The sequence below is a fragment of the Andrographis paniculata genome, unplaced genomic scaffold, assembly GCF_009805555.1.
Source record: "Andrographis paniculata isolate CXL003 unplaced genomic scaffold, ASM980555v1 Contig62END, whole genome shotgun sequence".
Lineage (NCBI taxonomy): Eukaryota > Viridiplantae > Streptophyta > Magnoliopsida > Lamiales > Acanthaceae > Andrographis > Andrographis paniculata.
In genome coordinates, this window is record NW_026137598.1 from 2,313,698 (window position 1) to 2,326,282 (window position 12,585).

A 12,585-nucleotide genomic window follows, 5' to 3' on the forward strand; every position below is an offset into this window, starting at 1 on the left:
CTCTTCGTCTTAAAACTATAGTTTGGGTTGGATTTGACACGAGATTCAAGGAATATTGATATTATATTAGTAGTGAGTAAAAAATATTGGTAAAATTTTTTTGCCCTTGTAAGTGTATTAGTGTAAAAAGTAGCGGCAATTGTGTAATAATAATGAAAAAGTAAGGGTAGTTTTATAGTGATATAGTTATTTATGGAAATAAGACTATTGTTTTGAGACGGACAAAAATACTAAATAGAACTATTAGTATTATGACGGAGAGAGTATAATAATATAGGTAAGTATATAAATATATATATATATGTTAGTGCAGAATATATGTAATATTATATTTTATATATATATGAATGTACGAATGTACGATGGATGATAGAGAGAGATTGAAGTAATGAGATTGTGATGATTTTATTGAATGAATTTATTGATCTACAATAGGTCGATGATGAAATGCATCCAACTAGTGCATACGTCTACGCTAGGTGTAACACTCCCCATTGGATGCATTTATATAAATAATGTGTCTCGTTAAAATCTTATTATGAAAAAACTCAATGAAAAAAAATCATAAGGAATGAAAAAGAGTACATCATTCTTGTATTAATGCGCTCCCCCTAATTTGGGCTTTATTTGATGTCTTTCATTTGATACATTTCAATTTCTTGTACCAATTTGTTGAATGTTGCAGTCAGTAGCGCCTTCGTGAATAAATCTACAAAATTTTCAGACGATCGAATTTGTTGTACATTAATTTCACCACTTCTTTGAAAATCATGAGTGAAGAAAAATTTCGGAGATATGTGCTTTGTCCAATCGCCTTTAATATATCTTCATTTTAATTGAGCTATATAAGCTGCATTATCTTCAAATAATATTGTAGGAGATAATATATCATCGGTAATCAAGCCACAATTTTTTTGAATATGGTGAGTCATAGACCTCAACCAAACGCATTCACGACTGGCTTCGTGAATTGCTAAAACCTCGGGATTGTTTGAAGAAGTAGTTGTTATTGTCTGTTTAGCAGATCTCTAAGAGATTGTTGTTCCGTCACAAGTAAATAAATAGCCAATTTGAGATTTTGTTTTGTGTGGATCAGACAGATAACCAGCATGAGCATAACCAATTAATTAATTTCGAGATTCACTCAAATAAAATAGACCGAGGTCATGAGTCCCCTGAAGATAACGAAAAATGTGCTTGATACCATTTCAATGGCGCTTTGTGGGGGATGCGCTAAACCTGACTAGTAGATTTACTGAAAAGGATATGTCTAGCCTGATACAATTTGCAAGGTATATTAATGCGCCAATAGCGCTGAGATATGGTACCTCGGGGCCAAGTATTTCTTCATTTTCTTCTCTTGGCCTAAATGGATCTTTACTGGGATCAAGGGATCTGACCACCATTTGTGTACTCAAGAGAGTGAAATTTATCCATATAAAATTATTTCAATACCGTTTGGGTATATGCAGATTGATGGATAAATATTCCATTGTTCACATGATCCACTTCTAATCCCAAATAATATTTTGTCCTTCCAAAATCTTTGATCTCAAATTATTTCTTTAGATTTTCAACTGCAATTTGGATCTCTTATGGAGTTCCAATTAAACTGATATCATCAACATATATTGCAATAATGACATAATTTGATCTATTTTTCTTTATAAAGACGCATGGGCATATTGAATCATTAGTATAACATTCTTTTATTAAACATTCACTAAGACGGTTATACCACATTCCCCATGATTGTTTAAGTTCATACAATGACTTTTTCAATTTGATGGAATATGATTCCTTTGGGTTTATTTGGTATGCTTCAGGCATATTGAATCCATCGGGAACTTTCATATAAATGTCAGTATCTAAGGAGCCATAAAGATATGCAGTAACTACGTCTAAAAGACGCATATCGAGTTTCTCTCGCACTGCTAGGCTCACAAAGTATCTAAATGTTATTTCATCAACAACTGGAGAGTATGTTTCATCAAAGTCTATTCCAGGCCTTTGTTAGAATCCTTGAGCTACAAGACGGGTCTTATATCTCACAATTTCATTATACTAATTTTTTTTTCTTACAAACACCCATTTGTATCCAACTAGTTCTAGATCATCTGGTGTTTGAATAATTGGTCCGAAGACCTCTTTTTTGTTTAATTAGTCAAGCTCTTATTGAATCGCATGTTCCCATTTTGGCCAGCCATTTCTTTGCCGACATTCATGAACCGATTTTGGCTCTAGATCCTCATTTTCTTTCATTATATCAAGTGCTAAATTGTATGCGAAGATATTATCAATAATGACCTCTTTATGGTTCCAACATTTTCTTGAAGTAACATAATTAATTGAGTTTTCAATAATCTCATCATGTTGTTCAAGATCGTGCTCTTCTGGAGCAATTATTTCATGGTTGACTTCCTCATTAGATTAAGGTTTATCAATGTCATTCCTGATATTTTCATAATTATCATCATTAATTCCTCTTTTCTTTCGAGGATGTTTGTCTTTTGAACCAAGTGGTCTGCCACGTTTCAAGCGTGTTGCTGATTCATTAGTATTTCCAATTTGCCCATCAGGGAAAATTAATTTAGCCGGAGCATTAGCAGCTTGAATATATGATTGAGTGACTTTACTCAAGTCATTGAATGCATCCAGTAACTAATTTGCAATATTTTGCAAATGTATAATGCGTTAAACTTCTAGTTCACACTGTTTTGGACGAGGATCACAAAAATTCAATGAGATTTTCCAATTAATGTCCCTTTTTGGTTCATTTATGTTTCCCCTAATGTCGGAAAATACGATTCATCAAAATGACAATCTGTAAATCTTGCAGTGAATAAATCATCCGCCATAGGTTCAAGATATTTTATAATTGACGGAGATTCATATCCAATATAAATGCTCAATCTACATTGAGGACCAATTTTTGTACGTTTGGGGGGTGGAATAGGAATATATACAGAACACCCAAAAATACATAGATAAGATATATTTGGTTCGTGACCAAATACTAATTGCATAGCGGAATAGCTATGATAGCTTGTCGGCCTCATTCTTACGAGTGTTCCTGCATGTAAGATTGCATGCCCCCAAGCTGAAACGGGCAATATAGACCTCATCAGTAATGGTCTAGAAATCAATTGCAATCTTTTAATAAGTGATTCTATCAGACCATTTTGGTATGCACATAAACAACTGGGTGCTCTACATTAGTTACAATCGATATGCAATAATTATCAAATGCATTTGATGTATATTCACCAGCATTATCCAGAGGTATAGTCTTAATTGGATTATCGGGGAATTGTGCCTGTATTCAATAATTTGGGCAACCAATCTCACAAATGTCACATTGCGAATAGATAATAAACAAACATGCGACCATCTGGTAGATGCATCGATAAGCACCATAAAATATTTAAATGGCTCACACGGTGGGTTTATTGGTCCACATATATCCCCGAGTATTCTTTTAAAAAAATGTAGGTGATTCAATACCTACTTTAGCTAGCGATGGCCTGGTTATCATTTTTTCCTGACTGCAGACAACACATGTTAACTCATTACGTTTAAGACTTTTTGACATTTTAATGAATGACCATGCGAATTCTCAATTATCCGCCTCATCACTATACTACCAAGATGCCCAAGACGATCATGCCATATTTGAAAATCAGTAATCTTTTGATCTACCATGAGGTATGTTTCAACAACACCTAATATGGCATAATATACGCCAGTAGAGAGTGAAAGTAATCTCTCAATGATACATTTCATTTTATCAATGATATTGGTGATCAATAGAAATTCACCATCGGTATTACTCATAGTTTCAATGTGATAACCATTTTTCCGAATGCCATGAAAGCTCAGTAAATTTCTTCGAGCTTTAGTTGCCAACAGTGCATATTGTATCACAATTTTCGTCCCCGCGGGGAGAAATATAATGGCTTCTCCAGAGCCTTCAATTAATTTTGCACTGCCACTTATTGTATTGACATTCATTCTTTCCCTTTTCAAATAGGAGAAATATTTTTCGTGTTTTAATATAGTATGTGTCGTTGCACTGTCAATGAAAAACTTATTTGCATCATTTTGATTGGCATCCATTTAACCTTCAAATATAAATAACGCAGTATTAATAAAGGCAAATGCAAATATTATAAAATACATTACAAAAAGCTAATATGCGATAATTTAAATATTACAAAATGTAAAATAGTGTAATGTAAAATGACGTAGTATGTCTATCACTGGGGGTTTGCTGGATCTACGACAAAATCCGCTATATCAAGATGCGTTGTGTCATAATCTAGAAGATTATCATTGGGGTCGTCATCATTATCAACGTAATTAATCTCGACCTCATTCCCCTTGTTTCTGCAGTGAGGCTTGATAAAGATCGGCTAGGTGTTTGGTTGTTCTACAAGTATTGGCCCAATGGCCTTCAATGCCACATTGATTACAAATGCCGATTTGCCTCTTTCCCTATTTAGCCTTTTCGGCTATATCCTCATATTGGGGTTTACTCTACTTCCTGTTAATGTCAAAACCACGGTGATTGTAACGGGTATATCGACCGCATTGACTCTTATGACTGCGACCACGTCCACGGCCTCTACCACGTCCTCGGCCTCGTTCAGAAAATATCACGTTCACTTCAGGGAACAGACTGGAACCAGTAGGTCGAGACTTATGATTTTTCATAAGTAACTCATTATTTTGCTCAGTTAACAAAAGACATGCTATAAGCTATGAGTATTTTTGAAAAAAAAAAATTCACGATACTGCTGTTGCAGCACAACATTAGAAGCATGAAAGGTAGAGAGAGTCTTCTCCAATTTATTATTCTCAATAACATTTTATCCGCAGAGTTTCAACTGAGATGTAATTTGATGGATAGCAGCGTTGTACTCTATAACAGTTTTAAAATCCTGCAACCACAAGTTAAGCCAATCATGTCGGGCTTTGGGGAGAGTGATATATTTTAAGTGCCCAAATCTCTCTCTCAATTCATTCCACAAATCAAATAGATTTTTCACCGTCAAATAGTCGGACTGTAAAGGAATGTCCAGATGGTGACGAATAAAAATAATAGTCTTAGCCCAATCTTGGCTCGTAGCTGTATTTTCACTGACAATTGTATGGATAAGGTCCATAGAAATCAGATGCATTTCTACATCCAGAGACCAAGTCAGAAAATTATTGCCGGTAAGACATAAGTTTAAAAGAAAATTTTGCAAGATTTTCCATAGTTTAAAAAATAGATAATATAAATAGTAAAAAAACTTACCAAAAATAAAACAATCAAAGTATTCGTACCGATAAAGTGTTATATAATAAATAGTATATATATAGGTAAGTATATATATATATGGTAGTGCAGTATGTATGTAATATTATATATATATATTATATATATATATGAAAGTATGAATGTATGATGGGCGATAGAGGGAGAGATTGAAGTAATGAAATTGTGATGATTTTATTGAATGAATTGATTGATCTACGATAGCCTATTTATAGGCAAATAAAGAATGACTTTGACACTAGGTGGATGATAATATGCATCCAACTAATGCATACGTCTACACTATATGTAACATACCTATATATATTATATTGACATATATAATGAACATTACGCATATTGACGTGTCAATAACGGCGATTAGGGTGCTGACGAGATTAAATCAACACTCTGATTTGGCCAAGTTAACAAATCAATATAAAATAATTAGCAATTCGTCATAAAACAGATAACATAGGATATTAACTTGAAATAATTAATATTTCGTAACAAGATAGATAGCATATGTATTGTTATATACTCGCTTTGTTTCTTAACAATCTATCTATTTCGCTATTTTGATCCATCGCATAACAAAATATTTATTTTCCTTTTTAGTAACTGTATTTTTTACACCGTCATTAAAAATACCCTTACAACTTATAATATATTATATAAATATCATTACCTTTATATCACATAATACTAACAGGTTATTTTAGTTTTTTCTATTTTATTCATACCACATTCTAATATAATATTAATATTCTTAAAATTGGGTACAAAAAACAAACAAATAGATTGATAAAGAACGAAGAAAATATTATATTAATATTTGCTACTTTATTTATAGATATTTATTTATTATATCAAATTATTATTGCGTTCAAATTAAAATATATTTTACTATATTTATAGATATTTATTTATTATATCAAATTATTATTGCGTACAAATTAAAATATATTTTACTATATTTAATTATATAATATGCATTACATTAATATTTGTTATTTTTTATGATTATATCAAATAAACACCCTCTTAATTTGACTCAGCAAAGAAGATATACATTTGTTGTTTAGATAAATGGGCTTTGTTGTAAAACCTGTGGCCCAAACAGGATAGGCCCATTATTACTTAAAGGGTGATCCGCCTCTTGGGCGGCTTGCTGAAGTCTACTATCTCAAAGGCGAGGAAGACTAGAGGAAGAAAGGGGCAGGCGGAATCACAGTCGGGAAAGATGCCGGTGATGGAAAAGCTGAAGATGTTTATAGTCCAAGAGCCTGTTGTTGCTGCTTCTTGCATTATCGGTGGCATCGGTCAGTATTTCCATCTTCATCTTCATCTCTCTTATAGTAAAACCGTTTCTTCCTAGGGTTTGTGAATTTGTTTTCTTTCCAATTAGATGTGGTGGAATGGATTCAAGTTCGCCGAATGTGATTTCGATTAGGATCATACCGTGTAGAGAAAGATTAATTGATTGGGTGGCCGCGTGATCGAATCCCTATTTCCTTAGTGAGATGGGCGAAATTTTATTCTTGAGCGAGCAATCATGATAGTTTTAGTAGTGAGGATTGGGTAATAGCTAAAGCAATGTCTGTGATGCGTGGCTGCTAATTTTGATCATTGTTAGACTGCAAAATTTAGATGGGGATTGGGGTTTATTCGTGAAATTCTATAACTTGTTTACTGTTGTCCGTTACAATTTTTGGTAGTAATCATTGAATTTTCTCTGCGGAGAGTAGTGGCTCTCATACATAGCCATTGGTTTCTAGAGTCAGTGACCTTATTTGGTTGGTTGCATATTTAATTTCTGGTTATGTGGGGGATACTTATCCGCAACTTCAAGGGTGATAAATGCATAATGTATGCCTGGAGTATTGTAAAGTATTTATCTTTATTTTACTACTCGGAGAACCCAACCATTTCCTGCTCCGACGTTTAGATTGATGGTATATCCTTCACAAGATTTAGCGTTGGCATATTTCAGGGCTCTTCCTTCCAGCTGTGGTGAGACCTATACTCGACTCTTTGGAAACATCAAAGCAAGTGCCTCCACCTGCTTTAAGTGATGTAAGTGTTTCCCTAGTCTCAACGGTTTACTAATTTTACAGGAGATTAACGTGTAGCTCTGTATGACAGGACATTCTGTTTTTATCTTGTTCGCCTTGGATTTATTATATGTTTTCTAATTTATTGGAAGATTTACATGTATATTGCCTTGCATAGGTTTAATTTTACAAATTTTGTATTCTAGCTGTCTTGTAATATTACTTGATGAGAACTAGCAATCTAGGTTGAATGTGAAACTCCCGTTCCTTTGGGATGTATTACTTATCAGGGTTTTGTTGTACATACATTTTCCATGTAAACCCTTTTCCACGTACATTTAATTGAACTTCGTTGTGTATTGTAGGTCGTTGCTGGTGTCACAGGGAAGAAACAGGGTTGAGATGAGCGTAATGGCTCATTAACTTCACACATTCTGTTTTCTGGAATATCTATCTTCTATGTTTCTACTTGAGGTTTGCGCTGCATCACATTCTGAATGTTCAACAGATATTCATTACATGTCATGTGAAACTTGATATGACTTGATTAATGTCAACACTGCCTGCAAGTTTTCGATATATCAAAGGCTTAATAATTCTGTTTTTTATTCTAGGATGTCTTAAAATGTGATTTTCATATGTAGTGGCTGGGGTTGGGTTTAGTAGGTATGGACCCTAAAGGCCAAGCCGAGCCCTTAAACTGAATTGAGTCGTGTTCTTTGTTGACCGGATATATAATAAATATATTTACAATGTAGTTTGGGTTCAGTTTTCAGAAACTTTTATCTCTATTAACTGGACTGAATTATTATATATGATGATCCTTAGTATTGGCACACCCATGAACTTGTATTGGGATATTACTGTGAACTGTGAAGTTGTTCAGTTCGAGCTTTAGCACTCTGTTTTCATTTTGATTCGATGTTTTTAGGAAAAAAATAAAATTGTGAATAGTAGAAATCAAAACAAATCATCAAAACAAAAGCATTATTTTATATGAGGGATTAATGAGAATTGGGATAGGATTGAGTTGAGGAGTTGGGGTTTGGTTACTAAAATTTGCTCTAGGGTTTACTTTTCTGTTCAATTTAATTTGTACATTGGTGATCCATCAGGTTTTGGTGTTTTGAAAAAGTTTAGAATAGTAAAGGCATGTTTGTTCCTGTGCTTTAGAATTAGGTTTGGGTTTTTGAATAATAATCTTTTTTATTTGGAAAAATTATTTGATTTTATATAAATAGAGGTTGATGGTAAAATTATTTTTTAGTGTAGATAGAAAATAGAAAATATGAATTTGATTTTTGATATTTTTAGAGAAAAACATTACATAAATAGAAAAAATCCTATTAAGAAACTACAAGCATACATGGTTAAAAAAATTGAGAAAGTGATGTGATATTTTAGGTTTGTGTGTGTGTGTTTGTTTGAAGAATTTAATTAGATTTTCACTATTCATATAATATTTTACCTCCAAAAATATTAAATCACACACTTATTTTATATTTTTATATTATACTACAAAGCAATTTTACATTTAAAATATCATATCAATCCTTATTTATATTAAATCATAAAATTATTCAAATTCAAATTTTTTATTATTTAAATCTCAACTTAAAATTTAAATCTCCAAACAAACACTCTGTGTAAATATTATTAAAAAAATATAATATATATACATTAATATAATATACGACAATGATTAAGGTGGTGATTTGTTATATACAAACAACAGGTGTGTTAAAACACATGTGTGTAAGAAAGATTTGTTATTTGTTCATAATTTCAAGTGTAATGTAAAGAATATGTGTTTAACTAAAGCATTTGTTGTTAGTTTATACATTATATTTGTATTATATTGACGCATACGACGTGCCGACTGTAGTAATACTGTGTGTTGTATATTAGCACACAATATGCAATTTAACACCACATTGTAGTCGTCGCCATAATCTATATATTATCTACCCATTATAAGTCAAAAATTCAAAACAAAATATTATTTTTAATATTACAAACGTAATTTTTCATATCTAAAGTAAATATATATATATATATTCACATACGAAAACACAAAGTGAACATGAAATTAAAAAGTACTCCCCCGGCCCTTTAAGTAAATATCTATTTATTTTTTGCATGTTAAAATTTTGAATATTAATATTTTTTTCGTCTCAATTCAAAGTATTTTTTTCACTATTTTTGTATATCCCATTTAAAAGTATTATTTTTTTATTTTAATAAAAATAATAATGTACTAATACTAAAATAATTACAATTATCTCATTACACAGATACAATGAAGTGAGACGGAGGAGTATTATATTAATATGTAATGCAAATGAAGAGAAAAGATAAAAACAAAAACAAAAAAAAAAAACAAAAAAAACAAAAACAAAAAAATTCCTCTATAAAATCTTAATTTTTATCATTAAATTTTGTAATTAATATAATTAAAAATAATTATGATTTAAGGCATTTAGCTTCCGGTTAAAAGAGTTACATTTAAATTTTGTGTTATTATATTTAATATTAACAAAATAATTTATATTTATATAATTTTTTATACAAATATTATTATATTTGTATTATAAAATGCTGATTGGAATATTTGTCTTTTTTTTATTATATTTTGATATAATAATTAATATTTAATAAATCAACACGCACAAATTAAGATGAATGTAGGGGAACATATGAGTTTTTAATTTTTAATTTGAATTTTGAATTTAAATTTTAAATAATAAAAATTTGAATTTGTATTTTAATATTATTAAAGGAAAAAATAAATTGAACAGTAGAAATTTGTAAAAAAAAAAAAAAAAAAAAAAGACACGAATGTAGTATTTGGTATTATGATGTATTTCAATTTTTTAAAATTGGTTGAAGATCAGCGGTGTGTTCTTTTTGTCAAAAAGAAAAAAAAAAGTTACTTACTTTTCACAAAGAAAAAAAAATTAATATATTACATATATATTCACTATTTTTATATTATTTATACAATTTTATATATTTAACATAAAAATAAATATTTTTTTTCAAATTATTTCACAAAATAAATAATCTCATTATATTTAAAATATTCGTTGTCATTTCAAATATGTTTTGCAATTAGATGATACTCCATTTGTTCCATTTAAGGTGCAATTTTGCACTGGAATCAGACTAAAGTGGAAATTAAGTAAGTGATGAAAAAACAAAAATTGTATATTTATTTATTTATTTATTTTTGAATTGTGTGATGAAATAAAATAGTAGTTAACTATTTTTTATTTAAAAATATTAAAAAATATGTGAGTTAGGTCAAAATAATACCTAAAACTTCGTGTCCCAATTAAAATAGAAAAATTAACTCGAATGGAGAGAGTATATTTTAATATTTAAAATCTTAAATAATTCAAATTCATTCATTGAAAATTGACACTCAATCCAAATTTGTTTTTCTAGTTTTTATTTGAGATATTTTTAGTGTGAAGTATCAAAAATTATATTGGTAATATAAAAATTATTTTCTCTGTTCAAGATAATTTGTGCACTTTAGTTGGGATGTAATTAGTAAGTAATTAAAAAATATATTAGTAAAATAGATTATGATATAATAAAAATAATTTTAAATTAAAATTAAGAAAACTAAATAATTTAATTAAAATAAAAAAATTATAAATTATAAATTTTAAAATATGTTAAAGTTTATAATTTTATTTTAAAAAAAAACAAACAATTTATGTGAAACAACGAATATGAAAAGAATAAACAAAGACTAAGAGAGTAATATTTAATATTAAATTGTTAATTTTGTAATAGAATAAAGTATAAACATTATATTGGGCCTGAAAATACGAGGAAAGTTGGCCTGGAAGAGCATCCTAATTGACTAGGAGGCGGCTCAAGGTGGAGGAAGGTGACAATCTGGAGGTGGCAACGTGTCGATTCGTGTCGGGTTTGTGTTGATTCGTTTATTATCGTATCGGGTTCGGGTTGATTCGTGTTGTTCCGTATACATAATTAAATTAAATTTTTTTACTCAAATTAAATAATTTTTTGTTGTGTTTTCGTGTTATGTTAATTTTTATTTATTTGAGCGTAAATTAGGTTAAATTATTTAAAATTGAATTTAGTTTAAGTTAATTTATGAGAAAATTAATAAATTATGATTATTTTACATATATAATAAATATATTAATCAATATTAATATATTATAATCGGATTGTTATATCGGGTTCGAGTTGAGAGTCTCAACCCTAATCCGACCCGTTTATTATCGTGTTGGGTTTGTGTCAACCCGTATATATAATCGAGTTGAAATCTTTGACCCAAATCCAATTATTTCATGTCGGGTCGTATCGAATTACCGTATCGGGTTAATTTTTGCCGACTCTAGTTTTATCCATCAATAAAGTAGCGGTTTGGGGGTTATAAGGAGAGTTAAATGAATGAGCTAAAATGAAGCTACAAAAGAAGATGAACATAGTCAAAAAGTGGTCGTTGACCAAGACAATTTTCAGTTTTTTTATACTCCTCCGTCCCGGTCAAGATGACCCATTTGCTTAAGAACACGATATTTAGGTAGTGTAAATTAGTAAGTTATTAATAATAAGTTATGGTATTATTTTATTATTTTTATATGAGCAGTGTTGTTGGCGTTTTAAATATTTTTAGCATTATATATCAATTAAATATATCAATATGGATATCATTTTGTAGAGAATAAAATTTTATATAATAATTTATTTATTTATAATTAATTTAAAACTAATTTTGTTAAAAATAAAAATTTTTAAATATACATAAAAATATTTATTTATTGAGGAGAAAGATAGAAATAAAGGGGTTTCAAGTGAGTTAAGAGATTAGAAATTTAATTTAATTGATTTATATTTATTAAATATGCTTAAGATGAATAAATTTACTAAAAATAGAAATGGGTCATATTTAATGGGATAGACAAAAAAAAATCATTTGTTGCGGGACGGAGAGAGTATATTTTCTAGTATTTTATTTTTTTCGCATTTTATCAACTTTATTATTATTAGTTTTTTTTTTATTTTCTTCCGATTCCAAATTCCGATACGAAATAGTCACCTAAGGATTGTCTGGCGTAACTTAAGGAACCCTTAACAGCACTTCAACTAGCTTCGTCAAGCCGTCGAGAGACTCAAATATATTAATTCGCGTATAAAACAAATTTTAAAAAATTTAAGTGCGTTCAGTTCTCATATTATTATTTATGA

At 29.8% G+C, this 12,585-nt stretch overlaps 1 protein-coding gene across 1 annotated transcript; it reads left to right on the forward strand.

The window, feature by feature from the left end:
- The first annotated feature begins 6,466 nt into the window (after positions 1-6,466).
- On the forward strand, positions 6,467-7,961 carry LOC127260567 (uncharacterized). The gene is made up of 3 exons (XM_051288338.1): positions 6,467-6,621; positions 7,293-7,375; positions 7,719-7,961. The coding sequence occupies exons 1-3, from the start codon at positions 6,543-6,545 to the stop codon at positions 7,752-7,754; spliced, it is 198 nt and encodes a 65-aa protein (XP_051144295.1). The 5' UTR covers positions 6,467-6,542; the 3' UTR covers positions 7,755-7,961.
- Positions 7,962-12,585: the final 4,624 nt, after the last annotated feature.